Genomic DNA, 24,945 nt, shown 5'->3' on the forward strand with positions numbered 1-24,945 from the left:
AATACATTTGCCCATCTTTGTTTGCACAAAATGACAAAAACAAACATTCTCATTAAACAAATCACTATCCAAACTGTTTATAAATGTACCCCATGGTGTGTAGGAATTGCAATAGTAGCTTACTGAATCTTGAGCTTTGTGTTGCTGCCTGTATTTGCATCTTTATTTAGGGCACATTAGGGTATATTTGTTTTTTCTTGAAACTAAATCTGTGTATGCTGGAATGATCTCTTTCTAAGAAATGAGCCTCTTAAAAGTGTAAGAATGTTTGTGTTACCATATGGTATACAGAGACTGTAATACATTCGCATCACCATACACAGGCATACAATGCAGAAAACCTGATGGTTTTAATTTTATATCCCAGTATGTGAGTAAGAAGGAAAAGAAAACAAATGTAGTTGGAGACCATTTGCATATAAATATTTTTTTTCTTTATCCTCCCGCAGGGAGAAGAGAGGAAAAAAAATTACATTTACTCATGCAAAAAATGTAAAACCAGGGAAAGTATAAGCGTCTTATTGCAAAGATCCCATTTGCCGTAAAAATATGTTTTATTGCACCTATTCATCGCTTAGAAAGTTGTGAACCACTTCAGAGTCTCTCGGAATCCTGTTGTTATTTACTTTTTTTGCTTAGACAATTTTTACTATGGTTTTATTAACTTTATTATTCTTTTCCGTTTCTTTTCCTGTGATGTTGTCATCATTTAAAGCTGAGGTAAAAATTGTAGACTCATTTCCTCCGATGACTTGTTCTCGTTGTGGAACGCTGGCTTGTGCTTTCAATAAATACCAAAAGTAACACATTAGTTGGGCTTCCTACAGCTGGATTCAAATTGCTTGAGGAAGCCCCCTCGAGGCAGTCCCTTCCAGATTCGGTGGGCTCGTAATTTTATAAGACGCACTGGAAAGTGTTAGGCGATAAAAGAAGGCCCAATTAAAAAAGGGGAAAAAAACAATAGAAAACAGGGAAATTCCTACATGAGATTAACTGACCAAAATCTTTGAAAGGCCAGCTCCCTATAGACCAGAACCCACTCTGATTCTCAGCCAACAAATCTTTCCTCTTTCTTCAGTATCGATACCATGAAAACATGGCGGCATCAGTAGTAGCTAGGTAAGGATAGCAGCATGCCTATCGATCATTAAAGACATTTCTCATACTGTTGTCACTCTCATCACCACCTCTCTGTTGGAATTTGTGCTATTTCGATGTTCATTAGGCCGCAGGTGGCTGAGGATGTGTAGAATTGTATAACCACAGTGATGGTTTAATATAGTCCTAACCCGCTGGCTCCGCCCAGGGCCTCTGTCATTATGAGAGGAATGGTTCGTCCGTGAATTCCTTCCCCCAAGCTTTGTAGTCCCAGTTATAGGTTCCCCAAGGTCCTTAGTTTTGTCATAGTTCAGAACTTTCCACTGTTGATTTACGGCTTGCCATCGCTTAAAGATCCGATATACAGACGAGCCTTCATGTATTATTAGACCTGTTACAAGATAAAAAGAAAAACATAGTGAAGAACTACAATATACATAGATGATGTTTGCTATTGTATTTCATTAAATACTTGTAGCAAAGAAACCTCCACTGAATTTCCTTAAAGTGACCCATGCCATTCCTCGTGCTATCCTGTCCAATAGAACCTGGGAATTTAGAAAGTTATTCGACTTTCATTGCCCCTCACAGCTCTTTAGCAATCCCTAGATAGCAGCTGTGAAAACTTGGTATAAAATTATTTCATTTTTTGTAATCTGTAGGCTTTGCCTATGGGTCACAATATTATTTGTGTTTTTAAATTAGTTGACCCTTTGTTTTTACTATAGTCAAGAATAAAACATAAATAAAAATTTGCATAAAATAATAACACAATGTCAAGCAGGGTTTTTCCTTAAAACAGTAATGCTTCACTGTTGTGTAAACGGGTAAGTGGGCAGATGTGCTTAACAAGACCCTGTCACCATTTGAAAAAATGAAGGTAAATTATGTTTATTGACTTGCAATGTAACTCTAAATTTGCTATACCATTTGACTATTCAATTTTCTAGCACAGCATCCTCTCTATTTTAATGTCATAGTTCTCTCCTCTTCTGGAAGTGTCTAATTAAAGTGGACCGAAACTGAAAAAAACGAAAAACCACCTGCTGTGCATACTTACTGATTATGGCTGAAGCTTACCACCCACCAATGAGTTTAGTTCTGCTTCTTCCCCTCCCTACATACACTTTCAGGTAGCTGTCAGGGAAGCAGCAGAGGGTAATATATAAAGAGTTGTTGATAGCTCTAAATCTGATGGGGTACCCAGCAGCACACTTACAACTTCTGATAGGTCTACATAATGGAGGCTTTTTAGGATACACAGTATGCACAAAATACTTTAAATGATCATATACTCTTATAGGAATTTGTTGAAATTACTAGTTTGGCGACAAGCTCTTTTTAAGTTTGGAAATATTTTCTATATATTCTGTTTAATGACAATTGTGCTTATGAACTATTTTTGCATAGAGCATGGCAAAAAATTTCCCGTTTTCATTACATGCCACTAGTGTAAGTGCTGGGCTCAAGCTTCATAGTATGGGGATATAGACAATGGCTAATACCGTAGAAGATTATTTATAAGAAATACTTGACTTTACCTTCATTTAAGCTGATAGCTGAAGTTGTCTTTGCAGTTTTATTATTACACAAATACACCTGAATCTACTCAGTTAATACCTGTGGTTTTAAAGTGTTAGGAATGGATTAGCTCCTTTGTCACAATTTACTGCTTTTTAGGTATTATTTACCCTTAAGGGTATTTTTATCTATACTACATTGAACTATGAAAATTGTACTTTTTCCTGTTGTTTTTGTACTCTCATTGGTTGTGCTATAATAAACCTGTTATTTTCTTCTAATAAAAACATTGAAATAAAAAGGGTCTGAAGTAATGTTCCTTTGGAACACGCAGATTCTAATGCAAAACACACTAGTCACCTGACACATTGGCAGACTATTGCAATATATTGCTTTGTAAATAATTTGATGGAAAAATAAAAATTCACATGGTGCCAAGATGAAAAAGTATAAATTGAAAACACATCTGCTACTGCTATTTTCCTTTCTAAAATAGGCAGTACTTTTTACCCAAAGTACAAGAATGTCTCATGTCTGTTCTCTTTTTTATTAAGTTGCTGACAGTTTTGACATTTTAGAGTTTTTCTCTCTTCTAGTTTCTCCCTTGTCCCCCAGCAGCTCCTGATATAACTACATCACATATAGAAGGAGGTTGTAGTTTTAACAAGCCTAAAATATTGCCAAATGTTTCTCCTATATAGCATTGCACTGGGTCTTGATTTATGCATACCTAAGATCTGTCACTGTGTAATCATGGGCTGGCTGTGAGAATGCAGAAGTTCCTGCCCTTTTATCCCATGTACAAAACAATAGTTATAAACTATTACCTAATAATTATTCTTTGGGAAAAAAACATCAAGGCGCACACCACTGAATATGCATTTTGGGTTTAGTGGAAACTCAACTCTGGTTAAATAAGAAAACTACCCTTACATTTAGGCTACCCATCACCCTTTTTTTGTGTAGGGGAACTGTAAGAAGGGATGGTCCGTCAACATTCTCTCTTGCAAGGGTCGCAACAGAGTTTTCTGGTTTAACCAAAGGCTTTAAAGTTTACATAAACACTAAAAACTTTATTTATAAAACAGTGAATCTGACATTCTGAAATTATAAAAGATGTTTTTTGTAATAAATGAATGTTCATTTAGTCAAACTATTTCATTGTCTGGGTGTCTGAATGTACATTATTGGGAGTGGGGTCACAAAAGCAGAAACTTTCCTTGCTCCTTAGATCATGCCAACATCTTCCCCCAGTTCTTATTTTCTGATTTACTTACGTGAGAATCTCCTACACCAAACAGACAACTTCTCTCTAAGGGCTTGCATTGAAATGCAATGCATTACAAATTTAGGTGTTTGAATTTGATATGTTTATGTATAAATTGTCTTTATTGATGTTTCAACAACATACAAACAAACTAACAACTAAGTAACTAGGAAGAACATAAATCAGGAATAAACAATCCAAAAAAAGTGTGTGTGTCGGGGGGGGGAGTCAAGAGAAAAGCAATGACATGAAATAAAAGTATTAATTTGTACCATACACGTATTCAAATACCATTCTACATGGAAAGCGGTAAATCACATGGCTAGTTAGGATATTTTGTATAATTCTGCTGTCGATTATACCTTGCAGTTGTTGCAGACTCAGGATGCAGTAAATTAATTCAGGTACACACAGTCACCATATTGGAATGGAAAGGGAACACAGTCTTATAAGAAACATTCTACATGTGAATTTGATATGTTTATAAGGTTCTTCTGAACTGCTGTTGACCTGTTTGTAGGCTGCTTTTGCATTCGTGTTAAATGTATGGAAAGCTAGAAATCTTTATAACAGAAATCCCCATGTACTCAAGCAAGTTCAGGCAGGAGTCAACAAACCTACAAGTTGAATTGTTCGGGAAAATTGTTAGTGCAAGAATTGTTAGTGCAAAACGTGGATACATGCATGGATACATATCCAAAATTGGATATATGCATATAGCTAGAAATTAAATCATGGTCTCTGAACTACAAGGGAAACTGTTACTTGGTATACTTGATGTGTTTATAAAATATTACATATTAAATAAAGAATTGATCAAAATTTCCAAGAAGAATCCATGTTTTTCTCACCTATGCAGACAATGTCCATAAAGCCATACATGCCATAGCAGATCTGGAACAGCAGGTCTTGCCTCTGCCATTTGGCAGAGGGGCTGAGAGAGGACCAGATTAACCAGGATATGCTGGCAATAAGGAAGAGGGAGCCCAGTATTATAGCTGCTATCTGCACCTTCTCAATCACAGTCAAGGAGATGGCCTGCCACTGCAATGTAAAAGGAAATGTGGTTAGATATACATGAAATTGGCAATGACTTCATTATATAAAGAATATTACTTTTAATATCTCAAAAAAACATAAAATAATTAGGCTAAAACGTACCAAAATAGCAGTCAAAATATGCTGCAGGTTAATTGGCACTCACTAACAACAAAATCTGACATGAATTTCAAGGAAAATTCCATCAAATAATTTTTAATGAAAAGTAATAATTCAAGCACAGCCAAGTCCACAGATACAGAAGTAGACCATAAGCAATTGTCACCAAGAAGAATATGGGGAATTTCTGCCATGCTAGAGATCACATCCTGCCATGAGATAAGCATGGGGCTTCCAATGTTGATCTCTACTAAAAAGATTGTTGTGTGGATTTCATACCAAGCATCTTTAATACTTTGAGTGCTCTCAAAAAAACATGCAGATTTATTGTATAAATTCCTAAAGAGAATATTTGTTTTTGGGTCAGTGACTCAAGCTATTTACACGTCAAATTTATATCCCTGGAAAAGATCTTTTGGGATCCCATACAGCAGGGGTGTCAAACTGTGGCCTACAACACCCTTTTTTTTGGCCCCCAAAAGAATCCTAAAAATGAACTGCAGCTGGACCGCCGCTGCATTGAAATAGCGCTGCTACTACAATTCCTGGCATCACTCGCGTCTATGGACCAGCAAGTTCTCTGCTTATGCGTGGCCCCGCATTGGATTGTTTTATAGACGCAAGTAATGCCAGGAATTGTAGTAGCGGCGCTATTTTAATGAAGAGGGAGTTCCAGCGGCAGGCCACTCATAAGATTTAGCCCTGCATTGGCCGCGTCTGGCATTTCCAGCACTCTCCCTTAGCTACACATTGGAGGTGCCAGGAGGCTTTTTTAATTAATTATTTAAAAAAATAAATTTTTTTAATCTATTTAATATATTATTTTGACATGATTTTGTGTTTTAAACTTTATTATACTCATACTATTAATATATACTGTAAAATAAATTTTCGTGAAAAACAATGTACCGCTTTTAGACATAAATAAAACCCGACAGAAATAAACCGCCCAGGAGGTTAATGAGGGAGAGTTTGTCAAAAAGTGCATGATCAAAGTCTGCAACACTGATGGTGCATGTGAACTTGCCACAAATCTACATGAACAGCTGATGGAAAGGAAAAGTTTTCATTGCATCTTGCTGTGGATGAGAGCAGGGACACATCTGATAATGCCCAGCTTTCAGTCTTCATTGGTGGAGTGGACTCAAATCTCTGCTTTACAGAGGAACTTTTGGGATAGATGGAGCTGATTGAACTCCAGTGTAGTGACACGCTGAAGTCAAAAGATGACGCTGTGGGTGCTGCACAGTTTACACGTTACATCCCTGACACAATGGCCCAGCTCTGTACCCAAGCTGCTCAACTGCTGTCTATGTTCGGCAGCATATATCTGTGTGAGCAACTATTCTCCAAGATGAAGATGAACAAAACATCGCACAGGAGGAGTCTTACTGTTGAACACATTCCCTCAACCCTGGGGATTTCCTCAGCCAAGAGCCTGACCCCCCAAACATTGATGAACTAGCATCCAAGAAGAGATGCCTGGTATCTGGCTTGGACCTTGAATAAATGTTTTCTTTATGTACTTTTCCTTGCTACTCCAAGGCACTGACTTGAATGGTTGGATTTTCATAGAAGAAAATTGTTATTATTATTGTTAGCCTGTGCAAAAAGGTTACCATTGAAATTTAACTACAAATAGAGAAATTAAATAAATTTCTCTATTTAATAAAAAAAAAAAAAATGCCTCTTTCCCTTTTAGGCTTGTTCCAGATTGAATGTTAAGCAAAACCTCTTTGTTTCCATATGAAAAGAGTTTATATCTAATGATATAATACATGTATTTCAATACAATTCAAGGTTGGCCTGCTACTTTGTCTAAGTGTTTATTTTTGGCTTTTTGTGTATTTGAGTTTGACAACCCTGCCTTGTGCACTGTACACACAGCACTGTTCACTTTTGTGAAGAGGGGAGAAAAAGCAGGAGGATAAGCAGGAGACAACCCCATAGGAAATTTGGTGGTCCACCATGGGATTGTTAGACGAAAAAACATGCTAAATTTTAGATCAAGATGACCATGATAGATTGTCTTAAGCAACAACTATCTAGATTTAGCCAGAGGTGTTGATTTATTAAAGACAAAGAGACTGTTCACTTTCCAATGACAATGTTTATTAAGCATACTAAAAGGTGTGGAATGATGTTCACTTCAACTATTCAATTATGCTCCAGCCTAACAGCTAATAAAGATCTATAATCTATATCCTCTGCCTTCTCCTAAAGGACCTTTGAGGATATCAATATACAGTATATACACATACTTACAGTTTATATATAAAATAAATAGCAGTGTATTAACTTTAAACCCTTTGAAATTGTGGCAATTATTTCCCTACAATTTAGACTCACAAGGACGGAATCCTCCCTTTATGGTGTTGGGCTCCATACACATACTGAATCATATCAGCTGAAAATGATGGTTTGTGATAATTTCCAGTGTCAGTAGAATGGATGACACCAGGGGACTGCTTTACTAAAGCTAGATTTGCACCCCAGTCAATCAAAAAAAATCCAGCATCTGTACGAGGCTTTAGACTCTGAAATGTATTGATTCTGTCAGTTGCATTTTTCTACTGTTTAAAGAAACCCTGGCACCATTTTTATTTTTACTCTGTTTTTAATAAAAAAAAATATTATGGCAAAAGTCGCTTTAATGTAACTGCTGCTCAAAGCTGTATGTACACATCATGCCCTAAGTACGCTGAATAATAATGAACTTTAGGAATCCCTACACCTTCAGGTCATGTGAATATCTCATACAAGTGGGGCCAAAATATTACAAAGATGGCCAAATTATGCTACGTACACGTCAGATGATTCTCGTCCGTATCGACGGCTGGTATCAGACGAGAATTTCACCTGTGTACAGCACTGGTCCGACATTTTTTATGGATCAGTACGACATGGATCAAGAACGACCGTAATGCAAGTGAAGGGGAGAGAGCGCAGCAGGGTGCCACTCGCTCATTCTCTCCTCTCCCTTCCCCATAGAGAACAACAGCTCTGTATGTACAGCGCTCGTTCGTGCATCTTTCACTCTTTTTTTCAGTCAAAAATCTAACGCATATACATGGCCTAATACATTTGGTTACATTAATTTTTTTTCAGACACAGCTAATTAAGATTATTGCCAATTCAGGAGAGTTAAAACACTGGTAGTATTTATTGGCTTAGGATTAATACTCTGTTATACTAGTCAATAAAATATGCCACCTGTATTATTCCTTTCCTGCTACTGTCTATGAATAACGCAGTACAACACTCAAAGGTTAACACTGAAAAATTGATAACAGTCTATTAAATTGTGATAACAGATAAGTGGTATACTAAAGAAGCATCTTTTCCCCATACATCACTGCTTTGCAAAGCCCCAGAATTATCTCAGTTTAGATGTTCCAGGATGGCGAGTGAGCTGACAAAAAGTGTGGCATTTCTATGTGTACATTGTGTAGTCAGAATGCTCACCATGTAATCAGTTTCTGACTCACCGTCTGTGAATGTCTATTCCATTTAAATGCTTAAGGCTTACAAGGTTCAATTTGAAAAACATAAAGCAAGTAAAACATAATTCTGAGTTACACCTGGCTAGCAATAGAGAATGAATTTAGACAGATGGCAAGGCTTTACTCTTCATCCCATAATTACACTGCATACAGTTCTGACTGAGAAAACATTCAAAAATGCTCATCAAAGACCCTTTAGTTCTGAAATAAACGTGGTCTACATGGAGGACTGTCACCCAATCTTGCTAAAATGAAAGGATAACTAGTATATTTGTGGGCACATACATGTGGCTTTGGAATGAGGAGGGATAATTAATAGGCTAAATTTGAATACTGCGTATAGGAATGCACATCTGTAGGAAACAAGAGGTGTGTTTGCATACCTAGAAGAAAAAACAGAAGCAGGTGGCATCTAAAAACTTAGACTTTAGTGACAGCTGATATTTGTGCTGTTTCATGCTTATTTAGTCTTTTCATCCTCCAAGCAGCCTGTGGGTTACTTTGCTATAGAATGCTTGAAACAGGAACCAGGCTAATATTCTTTATGGCAGGGGCAATGACCCTGGTATAAATGCATGCACTGTGACTCCTTTTCATCCCTGTCACTGTCCCCATATCATCTCCTAAAAGACAGTGCTTGGTGCTGTCATATTACCAGATATGAGCACTGTTAATGCCTACAGCGATGCCAATACCAAGAACTATATATTACTTTCAAGGTGATCTTGCCATCTATCAGTGGGCATTCTAAAATATTGCCCACATATGATGCTGAGCATCCAGAATTGAATGAACTGAAATCTAGTGAGTAAATGTGGTGTGCTAGGTACATTCAAGTTCAGGCAGAAAGGGCTTAAAATATATTGGATGTCCTTTATCCAAGAAATGACGTGGCTATAGTTTCTAAAGTTCAATATGAAAAGTTTACAGTGTGCAGTGAATTCAGACATTTTAGTATGGAGGGGGGAATGTACAATACTGCAGGACTGAATGTAAGGCTGGTGTTATTATTTTAAATTTTAGCAGTCATTAAGGAATAATGCCCTTTTGGACCCTTTATGACCAAATATTACCCTCTATTACCTCATTTAACCTATTATTCCTTAAAGTGTGTTTGACCTTCACAGCTTGACATAACTATTGTGGAAATCTTTAGCAAAAATAATCTTATGTCAGCTTTTTTACAGAATTCTTGAACTGAAAACTGAATACAATTTAAATGAAAAAGAGTTCTGCGAGCTTCTAGCTGTACAGTGCATTCAGGCAGTTATAATAATGTTATACTTATCAAAATGACATGACAGGTCTACTTTAATAAAACAGTTAATAAAAATTCATTGGGTTGAAAAGTGGGGAAAAGAATTCAATTTACCTATTACAAAAACATAAATACCAACAGTCAGACATGTGCCAAGAAGGATAACATATATTCAAGACTCGTGACAGGCATTTGGTGTAACTAAATGCAAAACTTTATTTTTAGATTTGGATAAACTGGTGAAAGAATAGAACACCAGTAGGGTTCTTTTACTGTGTCCCCGTTTGACCCTCCTCAATTGCCCTGCTCAATAATGAAACCAGGAATAAAAGTGAGGGTATATCCAAAATTCTAAGTTGCAAAAAGGACACTTGTTTGGGTGACAACTTTTTAAGAGGAGATATCCCTCTTAGAAAAAGGCATGCTCTATAACAAAAAAATGAAAATATGTGATTGCTTTAAATCTTAAAGCAGAACTAAAGTTTGTAACCAGGCCTGCCTGCGTGGGAGTTATGTCTTCCTGGTCTGGATATGAAAAGTGTAACACACATACATACCAACATATTTATCAGGTTGAATCCTAGAAATTCCTGGTCAGGACATCACTCAATAAAAGGCTCTCTCTTTCTGCGCTTATCTTTCCCTGATCCTTTCTCCCCACCAAAAATATCCTTTTTTTACTAATTGTTGGATATGACCAATACCATACCCAGGATGTAATGAAATGCAACTACCTTGGATACATAATTCTTTTTTCCACACAAAGTCTCATTTCACTCAGGTTCCATTAAGATGTTTGTTCATTTATATATTTATTTTTAAAACATTCTTTATTTATTTGTGTTCTTTGACAAACAAATAAAAAAAAAACACTGGAAATTCCAGCACGACAGGTAGGTACTGTTAAAAACCATAAAGTGCATCAAAAAACATTTACCAACATTTACACACCTCAAATATAACAGTAAACAGTACAGAAACATACTCATAAAGACATACAGCTTATGAAATCTGAGGAAGACAAATTCCTTACAATAAAACCAGGTATGCTCAAATTTCTCAGGGGTATCATGGAAGCTGGCTGTTAAATCTTTCATAAGCATAATCTCATTAACAATTTTAAACCACTGGGTCACTGAGGGACAGGTATTTGATCTCCAGTTTGTTGGGATGCAAAGTTTTGCTCCATTCAGCAAGTGGCTTACCATTAATGTTTTATGAAAGCGGAAAGAGAGAGAGGGGTATGTTGTAGCAGGAAAAATGAGGGATCCTCAGGCAAGGGTAGTCAGTGAATTTCCATACAATATCTTTGACCTTGTTACAGATCGGGCATGACCAAAAAATATGTAGTAGCGTACCTTCTCCAACTTCACACCGCCAACACTTGTCTGATACTGCGGGATACAATCTATGAAGCTGAACAGGAGTGCGGTACCACCTGGACAGGATTTTGTAATTAGGCTCCTGAAACCTACCACTAACAGAGGTGTGGTGGGTAAGCCAGGTGATCTTCTGTCTTTGCTTTGCATCCAATGTAAGATTAAGCTCTCTTTCCCACGTTACCATATAAGGGGGGGGGGGGGGTATCATTAGGTGGGGAGTTGAGCATAGCATACAGATTTGAAAGAACATGTCTGTCTGTTCCTGTACCCAAATATAACACTTCAAATGGAGGGAGCAGTCTGACAAACTCATTGCTCCGTGGTAGGGAGTTCAGAAAATGAGCCAATTGTCTCGCTCTCCAAAATCCAATGGGCCTCGATTCCCCCAAGCAAGCCAGATCTGACAACCTCATCCATGAGTCGCCCTGAAGAAAATTCACTGCCCTATAAAATCCCAAGTTCCTAAGATTAGTTAATGGAGTGTCGTCAATGCCTGGCTCGAATGAAGGATTTTCCAGCACCCGATTTAGTGGTGAGGGGGATGGAGCTACGTGGAGCTATGGAGGAGGAACAGTTTGGAGCACACCTTCAAGGTGGTGCCTATCAATGGATGTTGTCTAGACTTCCCAGTTAAGTTGCTTGCCAACCATAGAGCCAAGGTTAAACTTTGACCTCTGGCCAACTGTTCTAGTCCCACCCATTGCTTAGAGGGGCTGTCTCTGGCCCAATCTACTGCCCTCACTAAGTGAGCAGCCATGTAATAATTGTACATATTAGGGACTCCTAAACCACCCACTGTTTTGGGTTGGAATAGTAGGTTGCGATTCAATCTGGGTCTACAATTGCCCCAGATATATTGAAAAAAATGCTGTATTTATCTTGTTAAAAAATGACTTGGTTATCCAAATCAGTAGGGTTTGGAATAAGTACAGAAACCCAGGCAGTATATTCATTTTGACCACTTGTATTCTTCCAAACCAAGATATAGTCAGCCCTTTCAATTTCACCAAATCTTACATCACCTGCTGAAGGAGGGGGGAGAAGTTCAAGTCAAAAATTTCTGATAAATTTCTGGCTAGAAAGACTCCTAAATATCGGAGGTTTCCTGAGGCCCATTTGAACAAGTAGTTCCTCTTAATCAGGTCTCTCTGTCCTTGGGGTAGAGAAATGTTTAGTGCCTCTGACTTATTATATTAAATTTTTTTTTTTTTGGTGAGTACAAACAATAAATCATCTGCAAACACTGCAATTTTGTGCATTTTTACCCCCAGGAGCAGTCCTGTGATATCAGGGTTTGCTCTTACAGACCGAAGCAGAGGTTCTAAAGTCAAAATGAATATGAGTGGGAAGAGGGGGCAACCCTGCCGAGTACCATTTTATATTGGAAAGTATTCTGAGAGGGTGCCATTAACCCTAACTGCCGAGGGACAGGAGTAGATAGATTTATTCCAAGCCAACATTTTCGGTCCCGGTCCAATATGTAATAGGGTTTGGTCCATAAACGTCCATTCTACTCTGTCAAAAGGAAGAGTACGTGGAGGCCAGATGGATCCAGTTAAGGGCCTTAATTGTAATGTCCCTAGCTTCTCTCTGCGGAACAAAGCCCACTTGATCAGTGTGGATCAGTTTTCTGATGACCTTTTGTAACCTGACAGCTAGAATTTTAGTGAACAGTTTCAGGTCCTGGTTAAGAAGAGAAATAGGTCTGTAACTGGCACACACTGGGTCCTTACCCTCTTTTGGAATGACTGTGATGTGTGCCCTCAAAAAATCTGGAAACCGGGCCGCCCCTCCTGAGATAGCATTAAAAATATTCACCATATGGGGTACCAGTATCTCCTCAAACCACTTATAGTAGGGTAAAGAGAAAATATCGGGTCCTGGAGTCTTACCTGAAGGAGTACATGCAATAATGCTTGCAGCACTTCCTCACCACTAATTGTGGTTTCCAGAACTTCAATTTCGCTAGCCGATAGCTTGGACATCTTAACTCTGGTTAAGTACTCCTGCACTGCCTTCACCATAGAGGGCGATTGAGAAGCAGGGGTCGTGGCACTGATATTGTATAGGGACATATAGAACTTCTGAAACTTCATTGCTATATCCTGAACCTGATAACTCCATTACGGTCAACTATAAATGGGATAAAAGTGCGTTCTCTCTGACCACTAAGGGCTTTAGCTATGGTGCGGGTGCATTTGTTTCCATATTCATAGAAGGATCGTCTGCAGCGCGTGAACATAGCTTTGGCCTTGTCAAGACACAAAGTGGATAACTAAGACCTCAGGGAGATCAGCTTATGGGTCAGTTCCGTCGTGGGGTCTCTTTCATGCTTTTTTTCTAGTTCCCTGATACTAGTGAGTAAGTTCAAAATTTCTTGCTGCCTAGCCTTCTTAAGTCTAGTGTTTATTGAGATGGCCCTTAATGATGGCCTTGTGGGCTTCCCAGACTACTACGGGATTACTGTCCTGTGTGATGTTTTCGGCGAAGTAATTAAGTAAATCCCTTTCAGTCTCTTTTGTCACCACCAAATAAATCCTTTAAGAGGTTTTCATTAAGTTTCCAGTTCCAAAACATAGGCCAAGTTTTCTTGAGCTGGATATCTAGGAGCACAGGGGAGTGGGAGTGGGAGTGGTCAAGAAACATTTCCCCAATTTTACAACCTCTAATTCTATGCAGGTCAGCTTGTCTTACCCACAAATCATCAATTCTAAAATAAGGCAGGTGAGGATGTGAAAAGAATGTATAGTCCCTTTCACTGGGGTTAATAATGTGCCAGGTATCTAGCAATTGGTGTTAAAGTAGGCATTCCTTGAGCCGCTTACCTCCTATAGGAGTACCCTCTTAACCAGCCCTGGTGGAGTCCACTGCCGGGTCAGGAGTAAAATTGAAGTCCCCGCACAACACTAAGACACCCTCCCTAAATTCCTCTAGATGTTCCACAGTAGACCTCAGAAAGGATTCCTGGTTGGTCAAGGGTAGGTATACAGTAGCCAAAGTAACCATTTGCTCACCAAATAGACCTTTCACACAGAGATACCGCCCCTCTCCATCTTTGTACAGAGCACTCAGTTTCCATGAACAGGAGGAAGAGAGAAAAATAGACACGCCCCTTTTTTAACATCTGGTGCACATGAATGATACCCAGTAGGATAGTGCCGGTTGCGTAAGGAAGGCATACTTCCCTCTTTAAAATTTGTTGCCTGTAAGAAAGCTATCTGTAAGAGCCTTTAGACTGTAAGAGCCTGTAAGAGCCTTTAAACTGTATAATCTCGCTAATATTGCTGTACGTTTCCTTGGAATATTCAAGCCCAGTACATTAAACGATAGTACCTTAGCTACCGCCATATCCGGAGGTGTGTAATTTGACCGTAAGTGGTCAACAAGTTAACACCAAAATAAACCCTCCAACTAAAACCAAATAAAAGATGAGAAAAAGATGTTAGGGGGGGTGGGAGAGTATATAGGAGAAGTGGGGGAATTTTGGTGAGGGAATACTAAGATTGTATTCAGTCGCAGGAACTGCGCTGGTCATCCTAATTGGGGTAACATGGACAACCAATGGTGGGGCTCCCGCCCCAGCTACATTTGCACCCAGTAAAACCAATATGAACACAGAGGCACCAGCAAATGTACAGCTTGTGTCCTTGGGGGTGGGGGATTGGCTAGATCCTCTCACTAACAGCACTGAGGTAGTAAAGAGACATATGTAAACAGTATGCATGGGCATTACCATTAGGAATCTTCCAATATAAGCATATCAATAAGAGACAAATCATACAAAACATCAAGGCATTAAAGTGTAGAAAACTGGGTCAACAGACCCATCTGCCTATGGACAAAAACCATACAGTGGCCCAGTAGGTGGGAAAAAAAGAAAAGAAAAACCACCAAACAATTAAAGATTCCAAAAATATTTGCAGAGGTAGCAAACAGTAACAGATGTCTCACCTATCTGGTCGCAGTCAGCGGCGAGCATGTTTACTCGGGGAGCGCCCCCGGAAGCGAGTTCTTTTCTAGGATGAGAGTTGCCATGGATTCACTGGCAGATTAGGCACCTTGGGAAGCAGAAATGGCCATTCCGGAATCTCTGTGAGAATAAAGGTATCCAAAATATCTGAAAGGTCATCCAAAGATCTTAACCTAGCTGAACGACTGTCTTTGAACGCCACCAGTTGTAAGGGGAACCCCCACCTTTATTGGATGTTTTGAGCTCGCAGTACTTCCAGTAAAGGCCTCAGGGATCTGCGCTGCATTATAGAGCACAGTGATAAGTCTTGCAGTAGCATCATCCGGGTGTCATTGAAGAGGATGTTATCCTGGTCCCGGGCACGTCTCATGATCTCGTCTTTGACAATATAGTCATGAAGATGGCAGATCACATTTCTTGGGCGTCTTGGGCCTGGCGATTTTGGGCCAATGGCTCTTTGTATGCAGTCTTTTTCCAGAGGCGAGTCCTTAGGCTTCTCCAATATAGCATTAAATATGGCCAAAGCAGCTCCATGGAGATCCTTAGTTTCTGACGACTCTGGCAGGCCCCTGATCCGTACAATATTACGCCTACTTCTATTTTCCAGATCATCCTGGTGAACAAAGGGTTGCTCCAACAGAGCGGTGGTCCTTTAAGATGGAGGCATGGTTGGATACATGGGACCTAAGGTCGTCAGTGGTCTTTTCTGCTTCTTCAATACGCTGTGTCATATCACGTTTAAGAGTGGCAATTTCTGAGCGGATAGTGTCCACCAAACTTTTAATAAAGTTCTCAAAGTAGTCAATAGTGGGTATATTGTGCAGGTAGGGCCCACCATCCTTGTTGAGCAGGAGAGGGGCTTTGAGAGAGCTGGGGAGGCCTGTCAGAGCTAGCAAGGGAAGGAGCAGAATGCAGGAAGCTCACCTCATAATCCGGAGCTGCCATCTTGTCCTTAAGCCTTCCTGGGCTATGAGCCTGATGAGGAGGGAAATCTGTCATGGGTCCTGATAAACCGGCCATCTCTCCTTCAAAGGCTTTGGGGAGCTCTTCCTCTGTGTCATGTTCCAGCTCCCTCTGCTCTGTGTCTCCATGTGCAGGGGAGAGGCAGTGACCACGTGCAGGGTTGGGCGCCATCTTGCCCCCCTTCCTTCTATGTTCCTCCACCGGCATGGTCGGGAAATCCTGGCCAATCTTCCATGCACAGGACCCGCCGGGTGTAGCAGCGGTGTCTCCCTGATGTTTCCTGCCTATTGATGCAGAGTTGCAGTAAAACAAGCTAGTGCAGTCTGAGTTAGAAGTTAGCCGATGCGGGAGACTGTTCATTTATTTTTGTTCTGTAATGCTTTTGTTTTCATGTTCTCTGTTAACTATGCAAACAGTTTACATAATTTTAACCTCCTGAGCAGTAAGCCCGAGTGTGGCTCGGGGTACAAAAAAAACTTGCTGAAAGTGGTAACCCCGAACCACACTCAGGGTAGCTAAAAAAGTAAAAAAAAAAGATGTCCTGCGTCCTCCAGTGCCCTGCTTGTCGGATCCCATCCTCAGGCTGCATCGCAGCCTCTTCGTCCGTTCTGTCCACCGGCGAGTGCACTGACGTTCCCCAGAAGTTCCCAGTGACGTTGGTGCTTGTGTCGGTGCGTGCGGGAAGAAATACAGGCCTACAATGTAAAATAAATTATAGTCCCCTATATATAGCCCTATAGTCTAACTCCCAACAATTTTGCAACACAGGAGACAATAGCAAGGGATCACTGTGGCACATTACAATCTGACTGTACAATCTCTCTCTATTAAATCTGACAAAACTAAGCAACATGGATATCTACCTAAACTATCCATTAAATTTGTATCCATTTGAGCAGGTGCTTGCACTACATACATTGTGGTAGATATAAAGTCAGATTCTAATGTGTGTAGTAACCGTAAATTATCATGGTAATTAAAATTACTCTGAACAAAAAAAAGTGATCATTAAATTAACTTATAGGGCAGGGGTGTCCAAGCATTTTGCAAAGAGGGCTAGATTTGGTGAGGTGAAAATGTGTGGGGGCCGACTAATCAGCACATACTCAAGGTTAGTGTGGGCGTGGTCTTTGCGCATAATAACGTAGGGGATTCCATGTGCACACATGGGGACTCCTGTCCTGCCGATTATGCCCGCCGAGTAGCGGGCTGATAATTGCAAGGTGGTTGATCAACCATAATGAAATAAAAAATAGCTTTTTTGTATATATATGTGTTTTATATTGTGGTCAACAGTGCTGCGGGCCGCATATTATTGATTTTATGACAGAGACTGAGGGCCGGTGGAAATATGAACACGGGATGCAATTGGCCCATGGCCTGGACTTTGGACATGCTTGCTACCCTGTTTCCCCTATGATAAGGCACTGTCTTATATTTTTTGAAATGCCAAAATATGCCCTAGGTCTTATTTTCAGGGGGATGTCCTATTTTTCCATGAAGAAGACTACAGTACACATTTATTGTTGAAAATCACTCATGTGCCATTCATTGTCCCCTTCTGATCACTCATGTGCCATTGATTGTTCCCTTCTGATCACTCATGTGCCATTGATTGTCCCCTTCTGATCACTCATGTGCCATTGATTGTCCCCTTCTGATCACTCTGTGCCATTCATTGTCCCCTTCTGATCACTTATGAGCCATTGTCACCTTTCTGATCACTCATGTGCCATTGATTGTCCCCTTCTGATCACTCATGTGCCATTGATTGTCCCCTTTCTGATCACTCATGTGCCATTGATTGTCCCCTTTCTGATCACTACCGTATGTGCCATTGATTGTCCCCTCCTGTTCACTGACTAGCCGGGTAACAGACTCGGTTAGGGCAGGGATCAGCAGCTTGCTTGTCCTTTGAAGTTACTTTCAGTTTCACTCTGCACTGCAGCCAGCATTGAGGAGTCACACAGAGGCACACAGTATCAGGTATCGGAGGATGTCTTATTTGCGGGGGTGCTTTATTTTAATTGTTTGAGCAAAAATCGGGGGGTGGCTTATTTGATGGGATGCCTTATCATCGGGGAAACACGGTATAGGGAATACCTGGCATCTAAGCAGTACATTGAACACTGTACTTTTGGTTACTATGGTTACTATGTCTGTAGGGTTTTTATCTGGGATATGTTTATTTCCCTAATGGTTTAACTAGATGGTCTCATGTCTTTTTTTTCAACCTGACTATATTACTTTGCGATTAACTCTATGATAATTTACTTTCTACAAATATAGTTGTTACATAGTTTTCATAGAGGCCTTTAGGACTATATGCTTGAGCATTATCACAAGATAACACGGTAATATAATATTTGCTGAATAAAACTGATCAACTATATACTCTTATAATGTAATGATTTATTTTTTAATATATTTTTGTGTTCATTCATGTATGGCAAACTTTCCTATAATAAAGCATGCAGGTGGATGCAGTTTCTCAGAGAATTCACAATTATACTGATTCGGCGTGTTCAAGATAAACACTATTCATAAGCTTTAACACCAACAATGTTTTTAGAGGTACTTAAATTTAAAAATGCACATTACTAAGTGTGGGCACAAAACAGCAATATGCAACAGACTGTAAAGTGATTGTGGATATTGGTTCTTTCCTTTTACACTAAAACGTTATGGTGAGCCACCTCTAGTATATTCGTAACTAAATGTGTGGTAAAGAAAATGGAAGAGGTTTGAGGCTCCTAATTTAGTGCAAAAAATATAATTATGTATTAGTACATTCTTGATCCATACATAATTATAATTATGTATGGAACAAGAATGTACTAATACATAATTACATTTTTTGCACTAAATTAGGAGCCTCAAACCGCTTCCTTTTTTCTACCCCAAATTTAAGCAGACTTTAAAGATTTAAAAAATGGATTTGCAGAATTTTCAAGTCACTAATTACCACTGGATTCTATAAACATAGAGAATGACGTCATTAGGTACTCTCCTGATCTAACCAGGCTTGCAAAAGTGGAGGGATCCCAATGATATCACTAGGGCTAGGCTGCTCTTTACCAGCAGCCACTGGGATTTCATTTTGTAATAATTATCTTTACAATGTAGGCTTTTTCTACAAAATGTTTGGCCTATGTTTTGAAACCATAATTAAAACTGTGCATCCTTAACCTTTAAACTTAAGAAGTCTTTTAGTGTCTATTCTTGTAAGAAACCGTGAAAAAAATATTTTAGTTTCCTTCAAATTTTCCCTCTTGCAGGATATGCACCCACCTACAGCACAAAGGAACTCAAAATTGTACACCTGAAATCTGTGCTGAAATAACTGGTAGACTGAGGAATACACACTCTAGCTCATGGTCCTTCTGCCCTTGTAAGCTTTGAAACAACCCTTTTTGTCTGCTCTCTTGGCCCTCTTATTTCTCAGAACATAGCTGAGCAAAACAGAACAAAAGCATCCTATAAGTTTACTTGTAAGACCATCTCCTCTGCCCATTGTAGGATGATGACTGTTTTAAAGGCCAAAGAATAACTAAGCCCAAGATGTAATATATTGTAGCTTAGAAGTCTTTAAATGTGGTGAGTGCATTTGTTTTTATTTTTCAGGTAAAGTACATATTAAACACATACAGAAAATAATGTTTGGTTTTGCCAAAAATGCATTGCCCTTTCCTGTGTGCTGAATTTGAACATCTTTTTTTCTGTAACGTACAATCAGGTGACAAACGTGTTGCCACCAAGGGATAGTAAGTGAGTTATTCACAAAAGCCTGAAAAAAATTAATGCAGCCACTAATTTAAAAGAAGAACATGCTGCCATATAGAACCTTTTTGTTTTTTGGTTTAGACACACTTGAAGGCATCTAAACCAGTGGTGGTCAGCTACATATAGAAGGATACAAGAGCAGCAGCTTTCATCACCAGAGGCCCTCACATGATATTCAGTGAATTTAATGTTACAGAAAGTTGTCAGACTGCATACATGTAACAGGAAAGGGTCATAAGTTATGATCAGGATACAAGAGCATTGTAGCTAGTTATCCCTTGTTTAAACAACTTCATTCATTCAAGGGGTAAGTGTGTGACTGTAGGTTATGCCAGGGTTGGGTAAACGTTTGCTCCTAGGGCTAGCTAGGGTTAGGGGAGGTGGCCAGCTGCCTAAAATCCATGACTTTCTAAAGGTCCTTGCTATTACAGACATATCAAATTAGTGTTACAACTTTTGTGCCCCTTTAAAAGTGAAAAGGGCCACATTTCTCTTAAAATGATCTTAAAAACGATCAGTGAGTAAAAAAATAAATACAAAGAAAAAAGGGATACAGAGCACAGAAAAAAAAAAAGACTGTTTAAACAAATAAACCAAACCATCAAATTACTAGAAGCCAGGTATTTTTCTTCACTACTTCAGTAGGCAGGTACCCAGGTAAGGAAAACTCAGTGCTGCCTGCAGCAGCATAAGTGCCACACATTAAGCTTTGAGGCTGCAGGTTGGGCACCAGGGATCTAGACTTTTTATTGAAGTTTACTAATATATTGCTGCTACACCAAAGCAGGGCTTACTAAGGCTTTCCATAAAGTAATACGGTCACATTAAATTGCAAATAAGAACTCAAGTCACAAGATCCTTGCCTTGAATGCTTTACTCTTCTTATAAGCAATCTAAAAAGCATATTTAAATCTTTGTTTGCTTAAAATGAACGGGAGGAAAGCAATAAAATAGACAGGAGTCTTAATTTCCAGACAGACAGAATTCATTTGCAGCTTAAGCCTGTTCTTACCTGGAGGGGGTTCTTTGTACTGATAGCAAGGACATGATATTTGAAGTAACACAGCTCACAGCTCCAGGATCCCCGCTCACTAATCCATCGTATTAGGCAAGGCTGATGTGTGCAGCGCACGGATCCATCACAGCGGCATGGACTCAGCAGTTCCCCCTGGAAGGGAAGGAAAACATGTCAAGATTGTGTAGCACACACATGCATAGAAATGTTATGTGCAATTTGCCCTCCCATACAAAGAAATTTGTTGTGATACTCAAAATGGTCTCTGAAAGAATGTGTACCTCAGAAGTGGCACCATGCTGGCTTCAAACACCCCCCTTCCCCTTTTTCATCTCCAGTCATTCCTTACAACTCTTTGCTAAGATCATTTCGGTAACATCAAAAGTCTCCACTAACCTAGGGTCACCAGCAGTCCTGTCCTGGATTTTAATATGTTGTATTTTATTACAGTAAAGCATCCAAACTGTAAGAAACTGAAAAACTGTCTTGAGGGGAAATAAAATAAATAGCACCACACGGGTATATCTAAAAATTAAAAAGACAGAGAAATGTTGAAATACTGTCACATTAATGATGCTAAATAATGGAAGCACAATGACCTCACGTTGGCTGCCCACCTGTACTTTCCTTCAGCAATGACAGCTAGATAACAAGATGCTAACAAGGTGCTACAGTAATTGATTTGTGACAGCTCAATAGCAAACACAGATGATTCAAAAATATGTCAAAGACACAGACTGATACATTCCACTTGTATTTTAGTTCCTATAACAAAAGGATATCAATGGTGTCCTCTAATATCTTGTATAACTTGAGCCGTAACATATATGGAGAAGAATAACAGGTATATAACTATAAATACATACAGAATTTAAATAAACAATACTGACCTATTAGCTAAGCTGAAATGCATAATTAGGAACTATTTGATGTGGCAAAAAACATACTTGCAAATTATGTATACAAATTATACAACCCCATGGTTACATGGATCATTAAGTTATGGATCTGGATGTCCTGCAATCACACCATGAAACGTCACTTAAGTACAGAGGGCATTTTTCCTTTACTAACACTGCATTTTCCCTCCCTGTATCAGTATTTAGGCAGGTAGGACTCCATATGAGTTTGACATAACAAAGGCATAAAGTTCTCCATTAAGATCCACCATCTGTGTGCATGTGGGAGGTTAGAAATTAGTCAACTTTGACAGTCTATGTGCTATGGTGGTTGAGCCTGTGATTTATAGCTCTTTTGTTTGGTATGTTAGCTTGGTATTCCATCATTGGTGCCAGTGGTTGTGCATTAGACTGGAGGGTATATTGTGTTGTGTTGTTTGGCCTTGAAAAAAAACCTGTTAAGGCTCCAAATTTCACCTTTTTATTTTTACTGTTGCTAAGGTGTCAAAAAACATTATTTTTAAATGTTATAAAGTACATTTAATTTAGACTGTATAAAAATACGTAGTTGGAAGCCCTTGGTGCGGGACACCTTTTGTGTTCCTAAATATCTTTGCAATGCTTTGTAGCAAAATTATGTTTTAGAGTTTGTTCTTTTACACAGAACAAACATAGAATAACATTTATAGATTTTATCCACGCTAACAAAAATTTTCTTTTAAACTAACACTGATCACAGTAGAATGTTTTGCTTTGTTCTGACTATGGGCTGCATTAAAATTGCAAGACAACATCATCAACATGAACTCTTATTAGCCCTACAAAAATGATATACTGTATATACCGAGTATAAACTGAGATCCTTAGCATTTAAAATGCCAATGGAAAAAAGAATCCTGGTTTATAGTCAGGTCTTACCTTGTGACATGTCCTGATAACTGTACTTGTCTATAGCACTGGGGTTTTACAGATCAGCACTGTCTGAGACAAGTGCAGTCAATAGAGAATTTGTTACACACTTTAATGGAGGACACAGCAATACCTACTGGTAGGCAAAATTATATATGTACCAAATATCATTTGGGAACAAGTGATCCATCATAACCAACTCAAAAATACAAAATATTTTACCCTGTAAAAAGAGGAAACAAAAATAAACAAACTGAGCCCACAAGAAAAGTTTAGTAAAGTATAAGACCCTTTGGGGTGACAATCACTTGAAATATTCACTGGTGGGGATTCAGTTACTGCCGTTGAAACACACAGACCTTGAAGATTTTCCAGAGCGTGTTTGATGAATGTCAGATTCACTGCTTTATAAATGGACCACTTTGTATCTAAGTTGTGTTTTTTTGTGTATGTGTATGTTTTTTAGATGTCCATACAACAGACCAAAACAAGGAGCAAATGAGGTAAAGGGACAGAGGAAATAGGCTCAAAAGGAGGGGCAGTCCTTCCAAAAAAGGTTCTGGCATGCTAAAACTCAGTATAAAGGTTATTTTGTGCAGGAATGGCCTTATCTTTGTATATAAAATTGGATGTATGTATGTGTGTGTGTGTATGTTCCACCATCACTCGAAAATGCATGGAGACATTTCAACCAAACTCGCTATACATATGACTGAGACTCATGTGAGTGCACCAGCCATCTTAGTACAGCGCTGTGCTATATGTATTTTATTTCGCAATTCATGCTACTTTGACCTTAAAAGTCTATATATTTACATATATGATGAATTTGCAATATTCGTCAGTGCAGCAATTTCTACACCAAAGTGTTCTCATCAAGTATTCACAAGTCCATGGAAAACATACATATGGTGTGATGATAATGGGCTATGTTATAGCTGCAGTTCATTAAATTTTAATCCTTGTTATTCTGTTTATTTAATGCAGTCAATTGTACAGCCTTAATGAGAAGCTCCATTTAGGAATTATTAGATATCTAATAAAGTACACCAGATAAGAGCACTTATCTTGCAGTGTGCTCATACTTCTACTTTTTGTTGATCTCTCAAACCTAAATCCTATGACCACTGATTATCTTCCTAGTGGGTCATCCCTATAATAGATATCTTCCCTATTATGCTAGAGCTTAACCTACCCCTAAAATTAACAACTAATCTTACCACAACACCTATATTTTACCTATACAAGTAGCAATGTGCCTTCATTGTAAATAAGGTACCTAGGCATTTTTTCTACTGCCCTGTAAAGCATCCCAGAAGTTTAGAAAACCAGTTGGACAAGCAAAGATATCCAACACCGCTGAAAGCTCCCTTTCCTGCCTGAAACTGGATCCATACAATATGAAAGAACAATAAAGAGGAGTTCTAATTGGACAATAAGGTTTAAAGCATTTTGTTTCATTGATGAAACTAACAAATGTCAGGTATCTATAATAAGAACTAAATGCCATCAACCAGTTGACTATTTGTAAGCAATAATGTCCATTGTAATGAATTTCTAACAAATGAACTGATGTATACTAGGATAAATGTCAAAAGCTAATAAACCAACATATTATACTTTTTACTCATCTGCTGAAAGTTAAAAGAGAACATCTTATGACAAAAGCCTGGAAGCGAGAAGTGCTGTGACCATCTTCAGAAATATTGTTCTTCCATTGCAATTTTAACAATTTATCTTGTGATTAATATTAAGTCACATGTTACGATGTTGAGTTATAATCTAGGCTAATGGCTCAACACAACATTTTCAGACAGAGGCCATCAATAGTAGTTTATTTTGGTCACCCCTGACACATTTACATTTAAACCTATTTTGCTACTATGACCACTATTTTGTTTGGGATATAAAGCTCCATATTATCATCAGAACCCTTCAAGGCACCACTTCTATTATTGTCTGGTATCGTATGGACTGAAGCCTATAGAAGAATAGAAGTATAGAAAGTACATATTAGTGTTCATATGGATTTTACCCCAGACCTGAATCCTTGTAATTAATGAGCTCATTCTTAGTAGGTAAGGAAGAATACATAGAATAATGTATATACATACTACTTGTTTACTTGGGTTTTTGGCAATCTTTACAGCCATCTTTCCAAATCCATAAATACACACGAGACATAATGTAATACATAATGATGTATGTTTGTAAGGCTA

At 38.7% G+C, this 24,945-nt stretch overlaps 1 protein-coding gene across 1 annotated transcript in view; it reads right to left on the bottom strand.

Annotated features, from left to right (window-relative positions):
- Nucleotides 1-411: 411 nt before the first annotated feature.
- Nucleotides 412-24,945, bottom strand: part of MARCHF9 (membrane associated ring-CH-type finger 9) — an 88,566-nt gene continuing 64,032 nt past the window's right edge. Inside the window, exons 3-5 of the mRNA XM_072407158.1 lie at nucleotides 20,916-21,071; nucleotides 4,738-4,930; nucleotides 412-1,489 (exon numbers count right to left, since the gene is read on the bottom strand). Of these exons, the coding sequence (XP_072263259.1) occupies nucleotides 1,161-1,489; nucleotides 4,738-4,930; nucleotides 20,916-21,071 (678 nt within the window). The 3' untranslated portion in view covers nucleotides 412-1,160. The remainder of the gene's footprint in view (nucleotides 1,490-4,737; nucleotides 4,931-20,915; nucleotides 21,072-24,945) is intronic.

This window comes from Pyxicephalus adspersus, chromosome 1 (genome assembly GCF_032062135.1).
Source record: "Pyxicephalus adspersus chromosome 1, UCB_Pads_2.0, whole genome shotgun sequence".
NCBI lineage: Eukaryota > Metazoa > Chordata > Amphibia > Anura > Pyxicephalidae > Pyxicephalus > Pyxicephalus adspersus.